Source organism: Centropristis striata, chromosome 13 (assembly GCF_030273125.1).
Source record: "Centropristis striata isolate RG_2023a ecotype Rhode Island chromosome 13, C.striata_1.0, whole genome shotgun sequence".
NCBI lineage: Eukaryota > Metazoa > Chordata > Actinopteri > Perciformes > Serranidae > Centropristis > Centropristis striata.
The window spans coordinates 20,873,046-20,899,558 of record NC_081529.1 but is presented as its reverse complement, the minus strand read 5'-3'; the positions used below and the strand labels follow the sequence as shown (position 1 = coordinate 20,899,558).

At 37.8% G+C, this 26,513-nt stretch overlaps 2 protein-coding genes across 2 annotated transcripts; one reads left to right on the top strand and one right to left on the bottom strand.

The window, feature by feature from the left end:
• The first annotated feature begins 925 nt into the window (after nucleotides 1-925).
• Nucleotides 926-5,541, top strand: LOC131983290 (uncharacterized). The gene is made up of 5 exons (XM_059347998.1): nucleotides 926-1,084; nucleotides 1,167-1,352; nucleotides 2,180-2,365; nucleotides 3,193-3,378; nucleotides 5,318-5,541. The coding sequence occupies exons 1-5, from the start codon at nucleotides 1,015-1,017 to the stop codon at nucleotides 5,320-5,322; spliced, it is 633 nt and encodes a 210-aa protein (XP_059203981.1). The 5' UTR covers nucleotides 926-1,014; the 3' UTR covers nucleotides 5,323-5,541.
• Nucleotides 5,542-6,704: 1,163 nt separating this feature from the next.
• LOC131983289 (polycomb protein suz12-B-like) lies at nucleotides 6,705-26,313 on the bottom strand. Its single transcript, XM_059347997.1, has 16 exons — nucleotides 25,593-26,313; nucleotides 23,422-23,468; nucleotides 23,254-23,318; nucleotides 20,769-20,837; nucleotides 18,597-18,646; nucleotides 18,424-18,509; nucleotides 17,297-17,543; nucleotides 16,533-16,635; nucleotides 16,312-16,417; nucleotides 15,006-15,180; nucleotides 14,820-14,908; nucleotides 13,859-14,002; nucleotides 12,310-12,467; nucleotides 12,039-12,231; nucleotides 10,886-10,965; nucleotides 6,705-9,602 (listed from the first exon to the last, which is right to left on the bottom strand). Exons 1-16 carry the CDS (start codon nucleotides 25,783-25,785, stop codon nucleotides 9,182-9,184), a joined length of 2,226 nt encoding a protein of 741 aa, XP_059203980.1. The 5' UTR covers nucleotides 25,786-26,313; the 3' UTR covers nucleotides 6,705-9,181.
• Nucleotides 26,314-26,513: the final 200 nt, after the last annotated feature.

Genomic DNA, 26,513 nt, shown 5'->3' with positions numbered 1-26,513 from the left:
TGCAATTTGAGCTTCTGGAACAGTATAAACTATTGTGCAAATTTGGATATTTATGAGCAGGAAAATCCCAGGTTTTGGATCGTGTGTGTGTGTGATGCCCTCTTGCCAGTAAAAGCTTCAGTTAACTGGAAGTGACGTGCCGGCTGGACAAACATGTAAATGATTAACCACCAGAAAGATGTAAACAAGTACACAAGTGGTGCCTCAATCATCTGTCCCCCCAGTTTTTACATTCTCCTCTCTGTGTCCTTGTATTTCACTGCAATATATAAAATCTCTATAAATCTCTAAGTCTTGCAGCTCTATGGAATCAGCACAATCAAAAACTCAAACATGTCTTTGTGCAGAATAACACAGAAGGACAGAAATCCAAATAAATAAGAAACACAATTTAAATTCTCTGATAGATTATTTGTTAAGAATTGTAATAAAATGGAATTTATATATAAACACTTTACCAAGTGCCCACAGGTGTCATGAATATTGTAAAAACAAAACAAAAAACAAACACAAAATTACCAGAGACACAAAATGACCAAAAAAAGATGTGAAAAAGACGCATGTAAACAGCCTCTCCTGTCCTCTCCTTTTGCTCTGTGTAAACAGATTTTCAGTGAATATTTTTCACATGACTGTTTGTCTCAGTAGAATCAATCATGTCTTCACAGTGTCTCTGAGGAGCAGAATTTAATGTTTTTAACAGGATCTGGTTAGTGCAAACACTTTATTTTAAATGACACATGTAGAATAAAGAGATTCTGACACAAATATCAACATTTTAAGAAAAGTTTTATACTGCTACCAACATAATGAAACATCCTTCACGGAATATATAAGGTGTTGTTTGTTTGTCTGTCCTCTGTCAGATTGTGTTTAGAGGCTGGAGCAGACTTGTGTAAATCATTGATCAATCTCTTCTTCCTGTGAAATCCCCAATCGCTCTGTGTCTATAAGAGCGTTTCAGGCTCCAGGTCTCTGCTTTATGTTTGGTGGTTAAGGGTAACGAAGGAAGAAATGGATGTGATAGCCCGAAGCTGTGTGCTATTTTTGTTGCTGCAAACTTTGATCACAGTGACAAGTCAAGGTATTTTTATGTTATTGTTTCATTTATTGCTTATTCTGTTGTTGTTTTTGGCTTAAACATTTGTTTTTTTGGTGTCCCACAGAATACTGTACACTTCAGGAGTTCCTCACTAGTGCACTTTATGATTCAAACTTTGACACAACTGGCCTGGCAGATGTCTACCTTAATGGAAAGCAAGTGAGAGTGCCCTGCATTGATGGCTATAGTGGCCATTTTCAGCTGCTCTGTGTGGAGGGGAGATGGGAGGCTCGAGGCTTTAAATGTCAACGTGAGTTACAGAAATATAAAAATACACCTGTTCATTATTTGCAAGATGTAAGGCTGCATGAGTATTATTCTGTTAAATTAGTTAGTGGCTACAGGTGGTGGTGGGAAGAAATCCTTTGGATCAATATGTTTTATGTTTATTTTGTCACTTTTCATGAAAAAAATGGGTCTGATTTTGTATATATTTTGACAGAATCTTAATACTTTTATCAATTATTATGGTTTATTAAACTACAAAACCTCTTAGCTTTGGTTGTTCAGATTATGAAGCATTTGGAAAATGATGCAAGAAATTACATAATTAGAAATTACACAATAAGCAAAAGACAAACGATGCAGATGTCAATTTACTTTTATCTATATTTTTAAATCTGTATATATATTTTTAAGTTTGTGTATTGTCACTAGTTGAAATATTTAGCTATTTCTACTATTTTTACATATACAGTTATGGAAAAAATGATTAGACCACCCTTGTTTTCTTAAATTTCTTGTTCATTTTAATGCCTGGTACAACTAAAGGTACATTGCCGCCAAGTACCGATATTTAGCGTTCCAATGGCTGGAGGGCCATCAGTATTTTCTCCATTTTTGTTTTTTTCTCTGGTATCAAATACTGGTACCTTCACAAACAGGAGCCTCACCATCCCAGCCTTCAGCTGTGCAACGTCGGTAGTTTTTAAGATTTACCATTCGATAACTGAAATTTCATTGTCCCACCCGAAAGAAACTTTCCGATCAAACCTTTCCGCTAGAAAAAAGTGACCAAAACTTTTCTTAAAATGTTATATTTTTGGCTTAAACATTTGTTTTTTTGGTGTCCCACAGAATACTGTACACTTCAGGAGTTCCTCACTAGTGAACTTTATGATTCAAACTTTGACACAACTGGCCTGGCAGATGTCTACCTTAATGGAAAGCAAGTGAGAGTGCCCTGCATTGATGGCTATAGTGGCCATTTTCAGCTGCTCTGTGTGGAGGGGAGATGGACGGCTCAAGGCTCTAAATGTCAACGTGAGTTACAAAAATATAAAAATACACCTGCTCATTATTTGCGAGATGTAAGGCTGCATGAGTATTATTCTGTTAAATTAGTTAGTGGCTACAGGTGGTGGTGGGAAGAAATCCTTTGGATCAATATGTTTTATGTTTATTTTGTCACTTTTCATGAAAAAAATGGGTCTGATTTTGTATATATTTTGACAGAATCTTAATACTTTTATCAATTATTATGGTTTATTAAACTACAAAACCTCTTAGCTTTGGTTGTTCAGATTATGAAGCATTTGGAAAATGATGCAAGAAATTACATAATTAGAAATTACACAATAAGCAAAAGACAAACGATGCAGATGTCAATTTACTTTTATCTATATTTTTAAATCTGTATATATATTTTTAAGTTTGTGTATTGTCACTAGTTGAAATATTTAGCTATTTCTACTATTTTTACATATACAGTTATGGAAAAAATGATTAGACCACCCTTGTTTTCTTAAATTTCTTGTTCATTTTAATGCCTGGTACAACTAAAGGTACATTGCCGCCAAGTACCGATATTTAGCGTTCCAATGGCTGGAGGGCCATCAGTATTTTCTCCATTTTTGTTTTTTTCTCTGGTATCAAATACTGGTACCTTCACAAACAGGAGCCTCACCATCCCAGCCTTCAGCTGTGCAACGTCGGTAGTTTTTAAGATTTACCATTCGATAACTGAAATTTCATTGTCCCACCCGAAAGAAACTTTCCGATCAAACCTTTCCGCTAGAAAAAAGTGACCAAAACTTTTCTTAAAATGTTATATTTTTGGCTTAAACATTTGTTTTTTTGGTGTCCCACAGAATACTGTACACTTCAGGAGTTCCTCACTAGTGAACTTTATGATTCAAACTTTGACACAACTGGCCTGGCAGATGTCTACCTTAATGGAAAGCAAGTGAGAGTGCCCTGCATTGATGGCTATAGTGGCCATTTTCAGCTGCTCTGTGTGGAGGGGAGATGGGCGGCTCAAGGCTCTAAATGTCAACGTGAGTTACAAAAATATAAAAATACACCTGCTCATTATTTGCGAGATGTAAGGCTGCATGAGTATTATTCTGTTAAATTAGTTAGTGGCTACAGGTGGTGGTGGTGGGGGGGGGGGGGGGTTCATGTTTCTACATTTAGAAATCCTTTGGATCAATATGTTTTATGTTTATTTTGTCACTTTTCATGAAAAAAATGGGTCTGATTTTGTATATATTTTGACAGAATCTTAATACTTTTATCAATTATTATGGTTTATTAAACTACAAAACCTCTTAGCTTTGGTTGTTCAGATTATGAAGCATTTGGAAAATGATGCAAGAAATTACATAATTAGAAATTACACAATAAGCAAAAGACAAACGATGCAGATGTCAATTTACTTTTATCTATATTTTTAGATCTGTATATATATTTTTAAGTTTGTGTATTGTCACTAGTTGAAATATTTAGCTATTTCTACTATTTTTACATATACAGTCATGGAAAAAATGATTAGACCACCCTTGTTTTCTTAAATTTCTTGTTCATTTTAATGCCTGGTACAACTAAAGGTACATTGCCGCCAAGTACCGATATTTAGCGTTCCAATGGCTGGAGGGCCGTCAGTATTTTCTCCATTTTTGTTTTTTTCTCTGGTATCAAATACTGGTACCTTCACAAACAGGAGCCTCACCATCCCAGCCTTCAGCCGTGCAACGTCGGTAGTTTTTAAGATTTACCATTCGATAACTGAAACGAGCATAATGTCAAACATCAGACAATGGAGCCAAATTCAAATTGCACTCCTTGTTATTCAGGTTATACTGCAGGAAAACATAATAATATGCAGAAACGCACAAAAATACATACAAAACAACAGTATAACTTTGTGATTAAAGATATTTCTATACCCTTTTTGGCAGGTGTACACAACTTTTGATCCAATGACAAATTAATCTCCTTCTGCCAGATGAAACTCTGCAAACGTTGCAATGCCAGGATGACCACACGATCTTGCGTAAAACAGGAATGGGAGAAAATATGTGTAATTATTAGAGGTTGGGGAAAAAATCAATACAGCATGGTATCATGATATTTTGCCTGGCAATATAATATCGATTCGTGGCCGCCAAGTATCGATATTTAGCGATCTGACAGCTGGCGGTCCGTCAGAATTTTTTGCCGTTTTTTGCCTTAGCGGGCTCATTTTTAGGAATATACTGGAGATACTGGTATCATATGAAACTAGAAGATCTAAGGGATCTATAGGCACCCTAACCCCCCAAAATATGTAAAATTACACCCAAAAAGGACACAAAATGACCAAACCAGTTTTCAACACATATTGAACATATTGAAGTATTGTCATGTTTCCAGCCTTTTCCTGTCCTCTCTGCTCTGTGGAAACAGCCTCTCCTCTCCTCTCTGCTCTGGTATCATATGAAACTACAAGATCTAAGGAATCTATAGGCCATGTGGTCAGGATATCATGTTGGGAAGTAGTCGAAATTACGCTGCAAAGTATTTTTTGATGTTTCATGGTGATTTTCCAAGTGGTCATGTGACCTCTGACACCATGCTATAGAGAAAATCTATTACTTTCTTCATTTGTCAATACTTGAGGCCATACAGCGTTGTGGAAAACGAGGGTTTAAGCTTCATGCAAAAGACACTCGAATCCACTTATGTGACACGTCGCCATGTTATTTCACTGACACAGCTCTGTATCGAAGCTATTCAGAGCAGTGAAGTTTAAAAGTTGAGGAAAGTTTGATAAAATGCTGCAGTTGTTGTTTGATATCAGTTCAGTTCAGTTTGACTGAATACTTTGTTGGTCACACACCTCTAGTAGTGTCATGGTTTGAATTAGTACACGCTGCTCAAATGTTTTCAAAACTGTTGCTTTACATTCCTTCCTGCCATTAAACAAGACACTATTTATCCCATTGTCTCTTGCAGAATGAAGACGACCACAGACAACGTAACATTGCTTTAACATCTGATGACCGTCAATATTTCACTCATGATGAATTAGTTGAGAACAGGTGTGCCGGAGGGAAACCTGTCGGCGATGTGGCCATGCATCAGAGGTGTAATGGTGGTGCGCTTCTCCTGCCTTCATGCCAGTGAGAGTTTGAACGTTGTCAGCTGTGGAAATACTAATAAAACACACATGATCTCTCTTCTGTCTCCATAATATCAACCTTCCCATATATAACATTTCATTGTCCCACCCGAAAGAAACTTTCCGATCAAACCTTTCCGCTAGAAAAAAGTGACCAAAACTTTTCTTAAAATGTTATATTTATGTCAGAATCTCTTTATTCTATGTGTCATTTAAAATAAAGTGTTTGCACTAACCAGATCCTGTTAAAAACATTAAATTTAGCTCCTCAGAGACACTGAAGACATGTTTGATTCTGCTGAGACAAACGGTCACATGACAAATATTTACTGAAAATCTGTTTACACAGAGCAAAGAGGAGAGGACAGGACAGGCTGTTTAAGCAACTATGTACATTTACTCAAGTACTGGACTTAAAGTACAATTTTGAGGTACTTTTATGTACATTTTATGTAACTTTATACTTCTACTCCACTACATTATATATAGTATATATTGTACTTTTTACTTCTCTACATTTAGTTGACAGCTTTAGTTACTTTTCAGGTCAAGATTTAAAATGAAAAACATGATACATTTAAAATGATTACCCATTTTTATAAATTAAACCACTTAAAAGTTTATTAGGTAGTTAAAATGAGCGGAGTGGAGTCATTTCACAGTGTGGTATTAGTACTTTTACTGAAGTAAAGGATCTGAACACTTCTTCCACCACTGTCTTTTTTACTTCTTTACTTTTTTTTTTTCTTCATTTTTTTTTTTAAATGTAATTTTTTATTTTTTTTAATGTTTTTATTTATTTATTTATATCTTTTTAAAAATTATTATATATTAATTTATTATTATATTATAATAATAAAATTATTATAATAATTTATTATATTATTATTTTTTTCTGCGTTTCTGCGCATGCGTGGCTTTTCCGCGCATGCTCAGAAGCGAGAAAAGCCGCGCAAATTATATTACTAATAAAAATAAAAATAAAAAAAAATTAAAGATTGGTACCAATTACCTGATTGGTTAGTAGGTAGAGCTTTTATCCAAGTAACTATGTAGATGAACAAACAGATTATGTTGAAAATTAAGTATTTATCAAGGAGTATATATTGAATGTTCAAACTTATTCCTAAACGTAAAGGCTCAAATTAAACATTCTCCAAGATTTCAAGCATTTGTTCGACCCCTGAACTCAGAGAAATAAGTGCACCAAGTGGTCGATAATTGTACAAAATTGATCTTTTAATAGAAAACCATTCTGACTCAACTTAAAAGTTCACAACGTCAAGCTGCTTTTTTTTAACAGAACTGTTGAAGAAAAGTCTTGTTTTCTTGACATGGCTCCTCTCGTCTTGTGCAAAATGCTGCTGGTCTCATGTGAATTAACTAAAAAAAAAAATACTAAAGAAAAAGTGCTCTGCACGTCACCCAGATCTGTCACACGTGAACCAAACGGCTCCAACGAAGAAGAAAGACAAACAGATTTCTGCTGTGTTTGTCACCATCAGACTTCTGATTGATGTAAAGCTTTTAAAGAGAAAAGTCACAACGGGAGAATTAATCAAAAAGTCAGATTTTCTGCATCAATGACAGTCCTGACTGCAGAAATATAGCAACAACAAAAAAAAAAAAAAAGTGTTCACAGGAGACGAGAAATCTGCAGCATCCCCTTTGGTGTCAAATAAAAAAACAACCTACAGAACCTCCCGGGTGGCGTTCAGGTTCCCAAACAATCGTATTGCAATGTATTTATTACAGTTTAAGAGTCTTATGTACATAACGGCCAACGGAGAAATAAAAATGAGACAAATAGTTAAAATAAAATAACAGGCAGCTTCAGTTCGTGTTGATGGCTCCGCCTCCTCGTTCATTTTTATGTTGTAAATGAATAATTTCAATGATAAATGATTCCCAGACCTCTCGTTTGTGAGCAAATAAAGGGGGTATAACTTGATAATAACTGGAAACAAAAGCAGCAACTCTCTCGTTAAAGAAACAGGAAGCAGCAGCTGATTAAAGGGACAGTTCAGATCCTTTAAAGTGGGTTTTTCACATTAAAAATCAATCTCATTTAAGTCTTCACTGTAACTAGAACATATTCCCTGCTTCAGTTTACCGTCAGTCTTTTTTCATATGATATTTTCTCACTGTAGAACTGTCAGCTTCATACTTTCATACATATGTTTTATCAGAAAGTGTCTGAAACACAGAAATATTAAGGAATACAAAGGTTCTACAGTTTGGAAAATGTGGCGCCAAAGAAAAAAGCTGTCTAGTGGTGAAAATATTCTAAACATAGAAGAAAACTTGAAATGAAATACATTTTTTAGGAGAAATATAAAAAAATATGTTTAGCGATTTTTCTTAGCTTCTGAACTTTCCCTTTAATGGTTTAAAAGTGTAATTAATTCTCTGTAGACAAACGTACTCCTCCACAAAGAGACAGAAGGATTGATTTCAAAGGAGGCGGAGCCTGAACGGGACACGGTTTACTGTCTGTGTGTTTGTTGTCCGGCTCAGCGGAGCGGAGCTGCAAGACGACGACGAGCGCTCGAGGAAAAACAAAACAAAAAACATTAATGTTGGTGTCAGAGAGCTGGCAGTGAGCGGAGGTCACAACGACCACCGAGTGTTTCTGAGGAGTAAAAAAGGGTCGAGCACCAGCAGGAGAACCTGCACCAAGAGTCTGTGTCTGATCCCTGGACTCTGGTCCCAAAGGTCTTGAGTCAAGAACTTAGAAACTAAAAATAAATATGAATGTATCGGAGTGATTAAAGAATGAGAGGTGACAGACTGTAGAGAGACGTGAAGATGAAGACTTGATAAGATTAAGAGTCCCCGAGACCTTATTAGAGACATGAAGACTGAATTAGAAACCAGATTAGACACTTAGAGGACTGATGAGAGTCCTGGACGCGTTATCAAACACAATCTGGTTCCTAGGAGCCCAATCAGACACTTAGAAACCGGATGGGACACCTAAGGACCCGATCAGAAGCCTAGAGACCCGATCGGACGCCTAGAGACCCGATCGGGCACTCGGATCGGACATCGGACATACAGAGACCGGATCAAACACTTAGAGACCCGATCGGACACTTACAAAATGGATCAAAGTGTCCAATCCGGTTTCTAAGAGTCCGATCAGGTCTCTGACCTGATAGAGAACTGATCAGACGCTAAAAACCGGATCTGATACTTGCAGAACTGACCGTACACTTAGAGACCGGACCAGATACTCAAAGAACTGATCAGACACCCAGAGACCAGATTGGACAACTAGAGACTGGATACTTCATCAGAGACCTGATCAGACACATTTGACCCAAAATGTGACATTAATGTGAAAAAGAAACCTTTGGTGGAGCTTCACACTCGAGGAAGACAAACAGAAATGTTATGTTTAATTAAGCGAAGGAGCGAACGCAAAATCCAGATCAGAGCCTGAATGTGTTTGTTTTAATAAAGTTAGTGGGCTGGAGATGAAATGAAAGGGTGAGAGAGCGGTCACGTGACGAAGAACAAGAAGAAACAAACTCAGATCTTCACTGAAATGATAGACGGCTCTGTGTTGTGATGTAACCTGCACTAGAAACATGATCCCTGCAATAACCTGTGTGTTTGTCTGTCGCCTGTTTCTACATTCTGGCCTTTTTCCTGTTTTGGGTATTATCTTTTTTTGTTGTTGCTCTGATTGGAACTCAGTTTAAAACGGAGCCAGATCCGGAGAGTCTCTGCCTCTCCGTCGCAGCTCCTCTGCTCCTCTCCTTCTGGTTTCCGTTCTCCACGCCGCCGCCCAGAGTCTCGTCGTGACACGGCGTGTACTCCAGATCTGGATCCAGCTCCGGCTGGGACTCCACGGCCGTCTCCCAGTCCTCCTCTTCCTCCTCCTCCTCGTCCTCTCCCACCGCCGCCGCTCCGTCCCTGAGCGCGTCCTGGCTCTGCAGCAGGCGGAGGCGGGCCATGGCCTGGTCGATGGTCTGCGTGGTCACCAGGTTGAAGTCGTGCATGCTGATCAGGTGCAGCAGGAAGTTGCGGCAGAGGTTGTTTTTGACGATGTGCACGCCGTGGCGGTCGGCGAACAGCAGGCACGACGCATTCATCTGGTTGTCGGCTATGAAGCTGCAGGAGGGACACAAGAGTTATTGTCCAACTCGTCATTTAACCATCTGAACCCCAAAACCCATCGGTTAGAAAAGCATGTTTTCTTCAAAAATAAATAAATAAATAAAATAGCCAAAAATTACACCATTTATCATAGACAAACTGTAAACAGAAAATATTGATTAGCTTTCCGATGGTCTTTGAATGGATCATGTGTAACATGCTTCAATCATGAAAAATAACCAAATTGAATTGTAAATTTGGTGCATTCTGTTCTTATTAAGGTTTCTGAATCCGGGTTGTATTATGAGATTATATTAATTTTGGTGATTTTTATCCTATTTGTTTAAATGTTGACCTAAAGACTGAGGATTTAAGCCTGTAAAAAACACAATTTTTTTTTCACGATTTTGATTTAGTTTAATTTATTAAATTAATATATTTATTTATTTATTCATCCAGCTATTACTCATTTAATTTAATATTTAGATCACTTTAGACCATTAATTGTAGAAAGAAAATTTTAAAACGTGTAGCAAGTAACCAAAACAAAGCCTTAAAATAGTAATATTTTATTGAAATCTTACTTTTTTTTGACGTCTCATTTGAAATTCAGCCAGAAATAAAGCTTTTGCACTAACCAGATTCTGTTAAAAACATTAAATTCTGCTCCTCAGAGACACTGTGAAGACATGATTGATTCTGAATCTGCTGAGTTATGTGACTGAGAGATCTCTGCTGAGAGATGTTGGAAGTAGTGGTTGTTAAAATTAAAATAGCTCAATAATTGGTAACTCTCGTGGAAAATGTTCATTAATCCTACTTTTTGTAAAGTTAATTATCAAGAAATTCAACTTTTTTTTCGATTAATGCCATTTAATTAACCCACAACAAACCAAATGAAATCTGATGAGTGGATTCTATCTACAGTCTAATATCTTGTTCATTTTAATGCCTGGTGCAACTAAAGGTACATTTCTTTGGACAAATTTAATGATAAACAAAAATACCTGATAAGAGTTTAATTTAAGAGCTGTTATCTAGACATTTTCCATGGTTTTCTTGATAATGATTTTGGTTTTGATCAAGAAAACCATGGAAAATGTCTAGATATTAGCCCTTAAATTAAACTCTTATGAGCTATTTTTGTTGTTATCATTATATTTGTCCAAACAAATGTACCTTTAGTTGTACTAGGCATTAAAATGAACAAGAAATTGAAGAAAACAATGGTCTAATAATTTTTTCCATGACTTTACATGAACTAAAACCTGTCAACCCCACCCCTGCTTCAGACTCACCCGTGCTTCATGACGTGGAGGTTCCACAGCTTCATGATCTCCTTCTCGCCCTCGTTGACGTCGGTGAACTCCTCGATTTGCTGCAGAGAGAAAAGAGCAGTCAGACTCTAGATCAGGACAAACTCTCAGGAGGTCAGCATGTAGAATGTACAATATTCTTACATCAACTTGTAATCACGTCCCACACAGCTCTGGAAAAAGTGAGACCACTCTCACAAATGTTTCTTAAATCAGCATCTCTACATGTATGGCAGCTAGTCCATTCAACACAAGCCTCCACATTCTACTTAACGAGACACTGATCAGCTGATCACCTGAACCAAATCTGATTTTATGAGGAAGATTACAAAAACCACTGCTGTGATTAAAGGTTGAGAATATCCCACCAGTAATGATTTCTAAACTTTAACTTAAATTAAATTATTAGTGTTGTGTTGTTTAAAAATGAATATGAACATGTTTTCATTGCAATATTTGAGATCTGAAAACCAGTTGACCAGTTGTCATTTTCTGCCAATAAATGCTCTAAATGGCAATACTTTAATTTCAAATTTGAGAGAAATGTCAGTACTGAAACAAAAATGTTAATTTTACTCAAACGCATACCTATAAATAGTAAAACCAGCAAAACTGATCATTTGCAGTGGTCTCTTAATTTTTTTCCAGAGCTGTATATCCCCCACCCAAGAAATTTGCTCATAGTACAGTAAGATAAATGCAATAAGGTGCCGGAGTCAGGTTCTATGATTAGAGAGGGAAAAAAGGGGAAAGTATGTGAAGTAACAACAAAAAAACTTTTTTTAAATGTAAACTTATGAGCAAAAATGTATGTACAGTGCAGCTTTAGTTACTTTTAAGGCTGTCCTCATCAGGTTATTTTCTCCTCCAGAGCCAAAATAAAACCATGAAACAGCTGCTTTAATTCATTACGCCCAGTTTATTTGGCCATTTTCTCCCTGTTAAATCAGTGGAGTGCTCCTTTATTTGCCCGTTCAGACCAAGGTTATTATAGTTAACGAAAACCAACAAAATAACATAATAATAATTTTGGTTAACTGAAATAAAATTTGAAAACAAAAATTCTCAACCAAATTACTACCAACTACTGAAACATCTTTAAACTACTTTAACCCTGGTTGAGACATGAACTGACCTTGGCCGTCTTCTCTTTGAGCCAGTCCGGATCCCTCTCGTCCTCGCTGTCCACCTCCATGGCCTGCGGCCGCAGCGGCACGCAGCTGTCACTGTGGAAGTAGAGGCGGTTGTGTCCGCTGATGATGGGTGGCTCCTGGGCGCCTTCCTCCGGCTCCAGGAACTCCGACAGGCTGGCCTTCGACCTCTTGGGCCTGGACGGAGAGAGGAGTTAATATTCAGACTCTGCTTTATTGGATCTGTTGACAGGAAGCAGCAGAGCGGAGCGAGACCTGCAGACGACCACGTGCGTGACGGCGGTCCTCTTCACCGGACCGTTCCGGCTGAAGGCGTAGCCCGGCTGGCTGTGGATGTCCTGAGGGTTTCCTGCGTACGAGCCGTCATAACACTCGTTGATGGAGACTTCGATCTTCGCTCCTTTAGGATGAGGCTGACGGAGATCAGAGGGACACGAGAGTCACACAGAAACATTAGAAACATCTTCTAGACGCTTCTAAAAATCTTCTGTTTAATCTTTTATCTGAATTCATTATTTTTAGGGATGCACGATTATGGATTTTTTGCCGATATCCGATATGCCGATTTTTTACAACTCATTTAGCAGATTACCGATACCGATATTTTTTTCCCGCACAACTAATACCCACAATCAGGGCAAATTTGGCCAATTTCCCAATTGACATAATTAGTAAACATAACCTGTGTTCACTGGGAACATGTGAAAAGTGTAACTGTACAGCAATTAAACCCAAATTGAACAAAACTACATGTACCTTACAGACTGCTGCTTAAATACAAATTTAACTTAAAACAGGAGCCCAATATGTGACAACTCAATCTGCACTGTGCAAACAAAATCACAAAAAGTACAAAAAATATAAGCGGCTTCAGTCCCTAATCAGAACATAAATAAATAGGTGGGCTCAGACTAGACTGCACACTTCTATGAGCTACAAACAAGATGCAACAGAGAGGTGATGTGCAACCCATTATTTAATCAGTTTATCATATCGGTGGATATCGGCGTGTTGGCCGATGTCCGATAGTTCATTTTCAAGCCAATATCGGCCAATTCCGATAACATGCAGATAATATTGTGCATCACTAATTCTTTTGCATTGTATTTTTTTTATTTACTTTTTGTTTTTATCTTCATCTACACACCCAAAGCATTATGTAACTTTTACTTTGAAAGGTGGTGTATAAATCAAGATGCTTCTTAAAATCTTCTTAAGTTTAAATATTTAGAGAAATCTTTTTTCATCAATTATCTTTTAGGGTCTTTTGAACTTGGAAATTTAAAATGTTTTTATTTACCCACATAAAGTGTTTTGTAACTTTTATTTTGAAAGGTGGTGTATAAATCAAGTGGTTTTTAAAAAAATGTTTGCGCACATATAAGGCTGCATACAATTTAGATTAAAAGGAACAAGAAATGTGTCAGGAACAGGAAAAAAGCCACAACTAAGTCCACTCAACTCAATTATAAAAACAACAAAAAAAGGGGAGAAAGTACATTATAAAAAATTTAATAAAAAAAAACCTAATTTATTAGAAGAAGAAGCGCATCAAATTTGTATAAAACTGAAACTATGATTCTACAATGGTAGAATAAAAACACATGAAAAAAATCATAATATAAATAATTATTATTTTTAGACTCCATAATTTAATACCAATGTTGAAATTGGACTCAAATATCAGTCTCAAAGAACAGAATGACAAAAAGACCTAAAGAATATTATTTGAAATGATATGTCTGTCTGGCTTCTCTTAAACCTGAAGTTTGACTTTGATACTCTGAGTTATTTTGTGTCTCACCACGTAGTTGAAGATGAAGCGGGAGTGAGACAGTTTGAGGTGTTTGATGAGACTGTAGAGCTTCCTGCAGTTGAGCGTGCACCAGGGACAGTGCAGGTCGTCTCTGGCCTCCGTCTGCTGCCGCGTGTTGTTGTTGTACTGGAACTGGACACAGAGACAGAGACGCTGAATTACTGTATTTCTGGTTTAAGAAAGTTGCTTAATGTGTCAGTTTTGAGTGATTTTCACTTCCTTCTGCCTTCAGACAATCGCCCTACTTTCGTTGAACTTTCAGAATTTCCTGCACCTTTTACGAAGTCAAATTCAATCACGCTATTTTTGTTGTTACTATTATATTTATCCAAATAAATGTACCTTTAATTGTACCAGACATTAAAATGAACAAGAAACTGAAGTAAACAAGGGTGGTCTGATCATTTTTTCCATGACTGTATAACCTCTGATACAACCTGGCTAAGCCGGTATAAAAGTGAAACTATCAATAGACGAAAAACTTCCATTTCAATAAAATCTTTAGTGAAGATGTGCACAATACGAGTCTTTGAGGTAGGCATCCAATCAGCTCTTTAAACCCTTTCCGATAAAATGCATACAAAATATTGTGCAAATCAAAACAAATGACTGCATTGAATAACACAAAAATGGTTTATGAGTTTCCTTCAGTCCTTGAGTTTGTCTGTCAGCTGTTTCTCCAGACTTCTTTCTTTCCGACTCTTTGAAGAGTGAGAATTTAAATCTCAAGATAACACTAATATCTGCAACATTTCTGAACACAAAGTTGATAAGATGGTGGTGGGTAAGTTGCTACATTATTAGATCATTTAGCCTGAATTTTCTGATCTCTGTTTTGTTTGAGGTAAGGCCGTTTTTTTTTTGGTGAACTGACTGATATGGAGGATAAAACTCTTCCAAGAAAATCAGATACAAATCAGATATTAAAGTGTGCCTTCAGGTGGCTGACCTGGTAGAAGATGCGTAGTTTCTGTCGGGGCTCAGCTGAGATCAGCTCTCTTCTGGTTTGCACGTCAGCATTTATGGATTCTTTAACGGCTGCAGCGACGAGAAGAAAAACATTTTACTCAGTTTTAGTTGCACCTGTGACAGACTGCTTGCTTTAAAATGTAAATATTTGTTGTCTGCTGCTCACCCAGAGTGTGTGTGGCCCTCAGCGTGCTGTGTCGGGGCTCCTGGTTGGTCTCTGAGTTGCGGGTGGCGAGCGGTTTGGCCACGGGCGCCGTGGAGCGGTCGGAGGAGTCGCTGGTCCAGCGCAGGGTGAACTGCAGGGTGGGACCCTGAGAGAAACTCTCAAAGGGAGGCAGACGCTGTGAGAAGAGAGCAGAAAATCTCAAAATGCTAGTTTAAGATCAACAGAGTTGTGTGACCTCAGACTGTTTTTTGTTACAGAAATAATTGAGATAATTGATATTATTGTCATTTTTATTTGTCAATTTCTGCCACTGATATAATAATAGGATTTTAATGCAAGTAGGGGGCGGCTGTGGCTCAGTTGGTAGAGTGGTCGCATACTGATCGGAATGTTGGTGGTTCGATCCCTGACCGTGGCAGCCTACATGTCAAAGTATCCTTGGGCAAATACTGAACCCCAAATGGCTCCCGATGCTGCGTACATCGGTGTGTGAATGAATTCCAGATGTCAGGTGGCACCAGTGTGCCAAGGAGCGATTAACTTTTATTTCAACAAATTATTGCATCCAAACATGTAAAAATGTTTTAATAAGTTGAACTTCATATTTTAAACCTTGTGCATCAACGGGGACATTTTTCACTTTTTAATTTGGAATTTTTAAATCATTTTGGCTGTTTTTTTTCCTTCGATTTTTTATGGAAAGACCTGTAGCAATAGCTATTTTTGTCTGATGACATATATTATCCCAGAAACTATTGCGATAAACGTTATTATTGAAACGTTAAGACCATGCCAGTACACCCTTTTAAGGAACGATTACTTCCTTAAAATTACGTTTTTCAGTTTGAACACAAGATATTTCATCTTTGTACAGTTTCAATTGAATATTTGTCTTAAACATTATTTCTTTTACACAGCGTCCCAGCTTAATCAGGGTTGTATTCATGATCAAAACAAATAATATAAACACACATATTTTATATAATATATATATGTGTGTGTGTACAGCTGGTAAAATAAACTAAATTATAATACACATTGTTTGCTGTGGTTGTAAATGAGTTCTGCAAAGGTTTTTTTTTCTGAATTGCAATTATTTTAATTTAAATGTGATGCTAAAGAGTGGAAATTCTTGGTTTAGGAAAACCTCTAAAGTGCTTGAATTAAAAATAATAATAATTTTAAGACCAATTTCTGCCGCTGAGGATTATAATGCACCCTTTCAAAGAGCAATGAAGCTTTAATTCTTGAGAATATTCTCACATGAACGTCTCACGCACATGCGCACGCGCACACACACACACACCTTCCCATCCAAGATGGTCTCCCAGGTGGCCCTCTTCTTGTTGACGGGACACTCCTCCATCTCTTGCATAGACACCTCGTACTCTCCGTCCAACAGCTGCAGACGTCTGAACACAAACAACATTTTATCACTCGTTGACTCGCTGCACATCAGAACAAACAAACACTTCTTTTTTTTTAACCCTGTGTGTCAGAAGATGACAGTTTGCGTTCGAGCTTCACCTGTTTTTATCAAAGACTGTCATCTGAGCCACAAATGTGGTTTCTCCCTCCTCCCTGAGAGAGGAGCTCCTCCTCTTCCTGTTTACCACTTCCTCTGTGAAATCTGAAACAGACACAGAGAGACATGAGCCCTCCTCCACCTTACAGGCTGAAGGATCATCTTTAACCCTCTGAACCCCAACAAGATGTTTCAGGGAGACTTTCCTCATTGTGTCCTTGTAGTTCACTGCAGTTCCTGCAGCTCTATTGAATCAACACAATCATGGCTAGAAGTGGGAACAACTCAAACATGTCTTTGTGCAGAATAACACAGTTAGAATGACAGAAATCAGAAAAAAAGGATTTTCCTGATAAATTGTTTCTTAAAAATTGGAATAAAATGGAATTTATGTATTAAGTGGCCAGAAAGGTCACGAATGTTGTAAAAAAAAAACACCCAAAATGACCAAAAGTAAAGAAGTAACATCACCAAAAAAGACAAAAAATTCCGCCCAAAAATACAAAATGACCAAATAACAATGTAAAATGACTAAAAAAAGACTCAAAATGACCAAGAAACAACAAAAAGACCAAAAAAGGTTGTAAACGGCCTTTCCTGTCCTCTCCTCTCGGCTCTGTGTAAACAATTTCACCTTTGTTTTCTCTTCCAGATCAGTTTATCTGACCTGGAGGTTCATTTAAAACTTACTGTGCTCCCAGACGTTAGCTACTAACCTGGTGGGTAGAATATTATTCTAACTGATAGATATGTAATTTCTGCTCACCTCTGCTGTGGTGGTTCTCTCCGTTGGCCATGCCGTTGATCGGAGCGCGGGGGCACCCGGGCCTCGACACTCTGAACAACAGCGAATACGACTTCACCATGTGAGAGTTGCTGGGCTCGAACTCGCTGCTGGGAACCAGGAGGGTGGGGAAGGAGCCCGGCTTGGCCTGGACTCCAGCGCTCATGTCCGGGTTCAGGGGGACCTGCTTCTTCCCTGTGGGGACCTGCTTCACCGGACAACTCACGTCCTGGACCGGAGGCGAGAAACAACACGTCAGATACTTTTTATACAGACGTGAAACATCAGTAGCAATGAGATGAGATCAGGCGGCAAACTCCGGGTCTGAGCAGTGAAGCCTTAAGCTGCATTCTAGTGAAAATTCCAGCAGGGGGGCGCTGACGGGGGCTGCAAAAGCATTTGAGTCAATTAATTTCAATACAAAATGAGAAACTTCTTAGGACAACACTATGGTCTCAATCGAGAGTAAAAAATCTTCTTCAAGACAATTTGATGTTAATAGTGTGAATAATGGCCCCATTTAGAAGAAAATAGAAGATAAAGAATGGTATGATTTGGGGCGTGGCTACCTTTGATTGACAGGTCACTAACAAGGCGAGCCGTCATCAGGAGAGAAGCAGAACAATGCGTATCCACGGCAATGTGTCAATTAAGTTATATATATGTATATATTAACGTTATATACATATAAAAAAAGGATATTTACTGGTCTCGTCTCATAACGTTGACCTTTTCACTGTATTTTCACTTAATGACAGTTTACTTGAGCGTTTTGTTCATTAAAAATGTCTTGTTCAGCGTTTGGTTGGACTAACAGACACTCCAAGGAGTCGCTGTTCATTGTTCTGAGGTAAGTTTTGTTTTTTGCCAAAATGAACATCCCAGTTAATGTTGAGGTGTTAACCTGACTGGGATGTTAACAGCGTGTAGTCAGTGCCATCAGATCCCTCTCGCTCCTGCACAGTCCAAATATGGTCTGCTCCCCGTATCGGAAACAAGATGGCGACGAGTGTAACGCTGAACTCGATGCCTCAATCGGGCCACAAACCAACAGGTTCACTACGTCCATTATTTATACCGTCTGTGGTTGAGATAAGAGACACGCGTACCTTCCTCTTCTTGTGACAGACTTTGACCAGCAGCACTTCCAGAGAGACTGAGTTCTGCTCATTCTCACTGTCCTGAGACGGCTTCCCTGAAACAACAAACACGGACAGAGGACTTCCTGTCAGACTGGGTTTAAAGGAAAGCAAAGGACAGCGGCTGAGGAGGACAAACTTACCAGCTTTATGGAAGAAGCCAGTAAAGGTGAGCTGCAGATTAGAGGCCAAGCTGTGGAGAAAAACAGAAAAACACTGCAAAATTAAAAATCAATCAAATCTAATCAAAATTACTTTATTTAGATTAGACTGCAGCATAAAACAACACACTTGCCATCACAGACTGATAAAACATCTGCAGCATCTTACTACAGATGTCCAGAGATCCGACCTTCCTTAAGAAAAAGAGGTGGCTCTGCCGCTTTTTGTAGAGAGCGTCAGTGTTTAGGGACCAGTCCAACTTATTATCCAGGTATACCCCTAGATACTTAGAACTTGGCACCACCTCCATGTCCACCCCACAGGTATTCACTGGCTGAAGGGGGGGCTTGAACCTGCAGAAATCTATGATCATTTCCTTAGTCTTTGAGGTGTTCAGTAGGAGATAGTTCTTGTGACTGCAGTCACTGAAGGCTTTTATCAGATCCCTATATTCTGATTCCTTTCCATTCCTGATTAGAGTTGTCAAAAGTATCGATACTCAAAAAAGTATCGATACTAAAACGTTGCATCCGGATACAATACTCATTTTCAAAAGTATTGAGTATCTGAAGCTTGTTATAATAGTTGCAGTTTCTTTTTGCACAAGTGTTTTTATTATAAATATTTAACATGTGGTTCTGTTAATTTTTACATGTTGCATTTTTCTTTTTTTTTATCCTTGTGGTATCGAAAATGGTATCGAGTATCGAGTATCTAGTTGAAAATTTTAGTATCGTGACAACCCTATTCCTGATACACGCCACATTAGCAGTGTTGTCCGAGTATTTCTGGATGTGGCAGGACTCAGAGTTGTATTTCCCCTGTATACGATGTGAACAGGAATGGAGCCAGAACAGTCCCTTGTGGAACCCCTGTGCTGGTCATTGATGTCCCAGAAACTAAAGAAATTAAGTACTCAATTCAGATTTATTGCTCCAAATTGATCCAATAATATACTTTATTTAATGTGGTCGATATCAGATTCCAGTGTAAACTGTCCTGAACTGACCTGCATGTGCAAAACAACCGTAACAAAGATGCCACATACAGAACACTTAATTCATTTTGAAGTTGTTATGCAGAGGAAGTCACACATAATATCAAAGGATGAGGAGAAACACAGACAAATGTTTAATATGGCTTCTTGTGGAGCTATGGCTTTGATTCAAACTGACAAACAAAAAAAAGAAACAGAAAAATGGAAAACAAATAAAATATTTGGGAACACAAACAAGCAAGACACGTATTTGTTTCATGGTCTAACCCTCACTAAAATCGAATCGATTAAAACTTGTTAACTAAAAGAAAAACAGGCCTGAAGAATTAACAGTTCAGCCAGTATTTAATTTGATTAATTTCCATATACAGAAAGATTCTGTGATTCAAGTTCAAATGTTTGGGGCGGACTACTTGGGAAAGACTTGTGGTTACATAATATGATGAATAGGGATGGGCGTTTGGAAGAAACCTGCCAACTCTTTTTATAACGTTAACAATCAATTAATCGCTGCATGCATACATGGGCAAAATAAAAGATATATACAGTACTATGCTTTTATTAGTACTATGCGTTTATTTAGTATGACACTTGAGTTTTGAAAGGACGAAAAGAGACTTGATCCCGTCGATCGTTAAACTAACTCACATGAGATTAAACTATAAAGATAACGTCAAGGAGTTCAATGTTTTATCCCCGAAGAGCCATGAGGTTAGTTTTCACAGTAATCTTCATATTTAAATGTGTTTTGTGTTTAAATAAGTTTTGGAACAAATTAAACTCAGTAATTCATGATAGCAAGGTTTGATACAGTAAGCTAGTTTTGCTCATATTAATACTCTATATATTTATGTGTGTTTTATAATTGTTATTGCAACTTTCAGTTTGCAAACTGTAGCTTCATCCAACTTAATTCTCAGCTCATTGGCTGATTGATGTACGGCCGCAGAACTGAATGCTCGGCCATGTGGTCAACCAAATTCTTAACAACCATTAATCGATCGATTAATTATTCCCATCCCTAATGATGATATATTGCATCAGACGACAGATCTTTATTATGTTTTTATTTCTATCTCTTTAATATCTGATTGACTTAGAAAATGTTACAAATCAAACAATAACAGCACAACGATGAAATCTGAGAGGAGTTTACCTGTGAGTCTCCTGCTCGCCTCTCATCTTCTCCACTTTGAACAACAGATTGTCGACCTTGGAGCTTTTCCTGTTCATGCAGACAAACAGCAGGAGTCAGAAACGACAACAACACTGACCTGCAGGAAGTGGAGATGCTGTAGATAACACTCATTTATTTTCTCTCTCCAAAGCTTTGGCAGAGACGACTTTCAACCCAGATTCAACCATGACACGCCGTCTGTATTGTTTAAGTCGTGTTTTAGCTCCTTTTGTGCTCTGAAGTGAAATGTAATTGTGCAGCGTGCCCACCTGGCTCAGATCTGCTGTGCGTCGCTGGGTTTTGGAGCGCGCCCATTAGTGCACAGAGTTTGGGGAGCTCGCATAATTCCCAACTTCCGTTCAACTTCAACCTGAGTGGCCGTCTAATGACCCAAAGTAACTGAAAACACCTGTGAGGATCTGCAGAGAAACCAGGCTTATACTTTTCAAAAAGAGCAGGAAATAAACGCAGGGTAAATCCCCTTTATATCCAGCTATACGCTTTTATTCCTGGTTCATTTCTGTGTAACGGGCTGCCATTATTTCCCTGATTATATCCAGAGAAATGATTTATACCAGACGTGCTGTCAGCTGGGGGCCTTTACTTTTATTGCCTTACAGCTACATACATAAAACATCAAGACTTGAGATCCAGAAGAAAGGGAAGGCTATGCATCCATTTTAAAAACAGCAAAACAAGCAACAGAAGAGAAGCTGCTTTGATTTCACAGAGATTCAGGTCATACAGAGCTTTAGAGAGGCTGGAAACTTGTTTCGACATGAAACCCTTCAAACTAAACCAGTTTTATTTCCAGTTTCTGATCAAACAGACAGAGAACATTCACAGCCTTAAACCTAATTTATGAAATCAGTGCATGGTTAATAACTGTGGAGCTGACATGTGACTGCAGCATGCAGGAAGGAGAGCAGCGGAAAGTGAAACTGAGCCGACTGCTGCAGCAGACGGACACGTCACCTGGTTCACTAACTCCACTTCAAATCAGGAATAACACTGCTGCTGTTTTTAGTCCCAAACCAACTGAACACGAGCTACTGTTCCTCAGAGGAAAGTACCTGTCTGACGAGTGCAGGGCCATATAAGGACTGATAGATTTACTATAAGATAGTGTTAGTGATAGTGTTTAAGATAACAGATATGAAGGATTACATTCATATAACTGCTGGTTCTTATGCCTTTTTTTTTTTTAGTTTTAATTGATGTTGACACTTCAAAAACTAAATTAAAAATGAAGCATCAAAGAGATTTGTTAATTTAATCTAAAATATTACATGAACCCTTGTCCTGCAATGCCACAGGAAGTCTATAGATTACTTTATTTATTTGTGCAGATAAATATGTTCTTGAGCTACAAACAACCAAACAAACATCAGCATCATGCTGCATGATGAAGTATTTCAGTAGGACGACCCTGAAGTTAAAACTGCCCTGATTCTCTCAACATTTGTTTTTATCAGTTGGATTTTTGTTTATTGCTGAAATTAAACGAAAAGGTTATAATAGGTACAAGTGCAAATACAACATGTATGCAAAAATGTATGGCTTCGATACGACACCCTCAATATATATAGTCCTGTAGTACAATCATACTGAACATGTTTCCAGTCTCTCCTGTCCTCTCCTCTCTGCTCTGTGTAAACAGCCTTTCCTGTCCTCTCCTCTCTGCTCTGTGTAAACAGATTTTCAGTGAATATTTGTTAGCAGAATCAATCATGTTTTCACAGTGTCTCTGAGGAGCAGAATTTAATGTTTTTAACAGGATCTGGTTAGGCACAGTTTCCTTCTCTGCTGAACGTTGCTTTTTGAGGATCTTCCAAAGGAAACATGTTTCAATCCTTCCAGTGTGGTTAAAACATATTTCTACACATAACACAAACAGCTGTACAAGAAAACTTAATTAACAAGATCCGACACAGAAAAACTAATTATCAGCCCATAATTAACTCGCAACTCCTGAGTTTTACATGAATAGAAGCTGATTAAAATCAGTTTGTCGCACAATTCTGCAGCCCAAGATTGCAGTCCTTCAACACAACATGTGATAAGAGAGGACGAGGCCCTGAACCACAGGCAGCCCCGTGTGTATCAGAGGACTCTTTTTGTGTGTGTGTGTGTGTGTGTGTGTGTGTGTGTGTGCAGCGTCTGTATGCAAAGCAGCCTAACTGAAAACGTCTCTGGTGTCGCAGCTTTTAAGTGAAGCAGTCGGCCCCCACCTACAGCAGCCGACGTGTCGGTTAACTTGCTCTGCAGATAACACTTGACCTGCCTTTTAAACAGACAAACTATTTTACACCAAGCTTCATGTTCAACACAAAGCTATGAAACCAAATACAGAAAGAAACAAAAGCCTCAAGAAGCAGGAAAACACAACTGATTAGTTTTAGGTTTTGTAAAAAGAAAATTTGGTTTTCTGCATCAAAACAAATCATAAATGTTGGATTTTTACCTTTTGACGTTATTCCTTGAGTTTCTGTGGGACATGTAGGTGAGTGTCCTGTGCAAGAATATCGGCTGGAAAGAAAAAATGTAGAAAAAAAGTGTTACTCTTATCTGTAATGGTCAACTTCATCATGTGACTATTTCTTATTTTTTTTAAAGGAAAAGCAACACTCACAGCAATGAGGTTCCGGGTGCGGAGGAACCTGTAGATTTGTGTCGGTTCTGCATATAAACACAGTTACAGCATCAACACATTAAGCCTTTAATATAAATAAATAAAGCTTAAACAAGCAGCAACCAAAACAAAAATGATGATACACTCAGTCAGCACACGCTAAGACAATCATTCCTTCATTTATCAAGTGAAAAAACTAAATATTTGCCCTTAAAAAGAGCATCAAGCTGCTTTCTCTGCTTATATCTTTATTATGCATCATTCTGTGGTTAGATATCTCTGTTTTCATGTATAAATATAACTGATTAAAATTAACTCATAGATTAACCAGAAATTATGTCCTGTTAAAGCAATGTTTGGAAGACTAAAGCTTGATTAAAAATAATTCAATTATCTCTTTATTTCACCTTTTAAGTTCACCTTAAATGTGCAAACCTGCAGCTACTTCAATTTATGATAAACTACTCTAACTAACTATATAATACTCCTCAACATCCCTCTCAGTTTTCTCCATATGTGCTGACGTTTAATTTAAATGTTCCTGATAAACTGAAGGATTAAGGGATTTTCTGAGCATTAGTAGTTAAAATTAGCATATCTACAGCAGGAAAATGCAACATTAACAATAATATTTATCCAAAAACAGAGGGGACATTTTACTGCACAATGCATACTTTCTTTGATGATAATACTGACATACTTTTACTTTCGTAAGGTTTTGAATGCAAGACTTTTACTTGTAGTGGAGTATTTTCACAGTGTGGTATTAATACTTATTATTAATACCACAGTATTAATACTTCTTCCACCACTGGTATTTGGATTATATACAGGTTTATATTGTTTTTACTGCTCTATATTTTAGTTTCTTCTCAGATTCCTGTCCAGTGTTTAATTTGAATGTTTGAGATTAAGTGTTTTTCTGAGCATTAGTAGTTAAAATAAGTAAAACTTTAAGCAAATATGTAAAATGCAACATACACATTCATGCAGCAGTAATTTAATGCAAAAACACTCCAAAAACACTATTCTATTCAACATAGAATAGTGAAGGGAACATTTTACTGCACAACAAGTACTTTTACTTGTGATATTTTAAGCACCTTTTGCAGAGTTATTTTTCTTTAAGGGTTTGGATGCAGGACTTTTACTTATTAAAAGTATTTTCACAGTTACTTTACTTAATTTAAGTATCTAAATACTTCTTCCACCACTGGTATTTTATGTACTATGCTTTATACTTGTACTCCACTACATCTTCAGGGTAAATATAACACTTTTTACTGCACTACATACAAGTTTCCACCCCTTCCTGTGCAGTAAAAAACACTTTTAGGTGAATTTAATTTGAATATTCCCCATAAACTGAAGGATTTAATGGATTTTCTAGGCATTAGTACTTAAAATAAGTACACTACAGCAGTGAAATGCAACATACACATAAATACAGCAGGGATATTAATCCAAAAACATCAAATAGAATAGTAAAACACTGAAACATTTTACTGAATAATGCATACTTTTACTTTTAATATTTTAAGTTGCTGACTGCCAACTTTTACTGGTAGTGGAGTATTTTCACAGTGTGGTATAAGTACTTTCACTTAATTTCAGTTTCTGAATACATCTTCCACCACTGGTATTTGGATTTTATGCAAGTTTATACAGTTTTTACTGCACTATATTTTAACTTCTTCTCAGATTCCTGTCGAGTGAAACCCACTTTTGGTGATATTTTTAGTTTGAATAGTTCAGATTAAGTGTTTATTCTGAGCATTCGTAGTTAAAACAAGTAAAACTTTAAGCAAATATTACATTCATGCAGAAGCTATTTAAATCAAAATAGAATAGTGAAGGGAAGATTTTACTGCACAATGAGTACTTTTTATATTTTAAGTAAATGTTGCATACTGCCACACTTCTATTTAAGAATGCTTTGAATGCAGGAGTTTTTCATGTGTTATAAGTTAGTTTTTAAGTATATGAATAGTTCCTCCACCAGTCCTACTTACTAAAAGATGACTTAAAGTTTTAACAAAGAGTCGTGGGTGTTAGGTGAAGTATCGGCTCTGCAGACCTTCATCTCAGCCTCCTGTAAAGCCTCCTGTGACCTTAAATTAAACTCCTACTGATATCTTTGAACGTGCAACTCGCTGACGGCAGCAACTCACTCTCGAAGGCCTGCAGGAACAACTCGTGGTCGGCTTGGATGAGTTGCATGTTGGGCTTCTTGGCTGTAGCCATCGCGGAGGAGGAGGTGGAGGAGGAGGCGGAGGAGGACTGGTACAGCCCGTTGGCTTTTCCTCCAGAACCGAAACCCACCGGCTGGCTTCCACCTGAGGAGCTGTGCTTCTGTGGAGCCATTACCAGAATATATCCAAACAAAGTGTCCCAACACCAGAGCTGAGCTGGTGTTTAAGAAAAAAGGATCCTTTGTCAAAACAAAAGGGCAGCGTTTGGAGAAAACCAGCTGTTTAGACGAAATTCAGTTCACTCTCCATATTAAAAGCGGATTATGTAAGTTTTAGAGGCTTGTATTCGATATGGGTGAAGCTAGAAGCTGATGTTTTCGCTGGGTGAAGCTAGAAGCTGATGTTTTCGCTGGGTGCCGGCTGCAGAGGTCGGCGAACAGCCTCGAAATGCGCGAAACGAAGAATCCAGCCTCCGGCGAGCTAACCGGCTAACTTCCTTAGCCAGTTAGCAGCGACCCCGGGCTAACTGGCTAGCATTGTCCGCCGCTCTGACTTCAAAAACGGAGAAATTAGAAGCTGCTGCCGAACGACAGCTGGTTCGACACAAAAATCGAGCAGGTTTTCAGGGATTTCGAGGCCATAATTTCACCCAAATTCGCTTTAAATATCGCCGAGCGCCCGCTGGTGAGTTTGTGTTAGCGGCACTGGAAAGCGCCACAAACCGACGCGGAACTCTTCCGGTTGGTGTTTTCAAAATAAATGTGAATTAGACTCTTAAATTGTTAAACGCACAAATAGCACAGTTTTAATGCAAATCACACTAATAACTACCATTAATTCATGGTAAATATATAGTTAATCACACTGTAGTTAATTGTTTTTTAACTGTTGTTTGTTTTT

Coding starts and splice junctions, on each gene's coding strand:
- LOC131983289 (XM_059347997.1), bottom strand. CDS start 25,785: ATGGCTCCACAGAAGCACAGCTCCTCAGGTGGAAGCCAGCCGGTGGGT. Junction 17,544..18,423: donor TCTGTCACAAGAAGAGGAAG/GTACGCGTGTCT, acceptor CCTCCGGTCCAG/GACGTGAGTTGTCCGGTGAA. Junction 12,468..13,858: donor GCTTCATCTTCAACTACGTG/GTGAGACACAAA, acceptor GATCTCCGTCAG/CCTCATCCTAAAGGAGCGAA.
- LOC131983290 (XM_059347998.1), top strand. CDS start 1,015: ATGGATGTGATAGCCCGAAGCTGTGTGCTATTTTTGTTGCTGCAAACT. Junction 1,085..1,166: donor GATCACAGTGACAAGTCAAG/GTATTTTTATGT, acceptor GGTGTCCCACAG/AATACTGTACACTTCAGGAG. Junction 1,353..2,179: donor TCGAGGCTTTAAATGTCAAC/GTGAGTTACAGA, acceptor GGTGTCCCACAG/AATACTGTACACTTCAGGAG.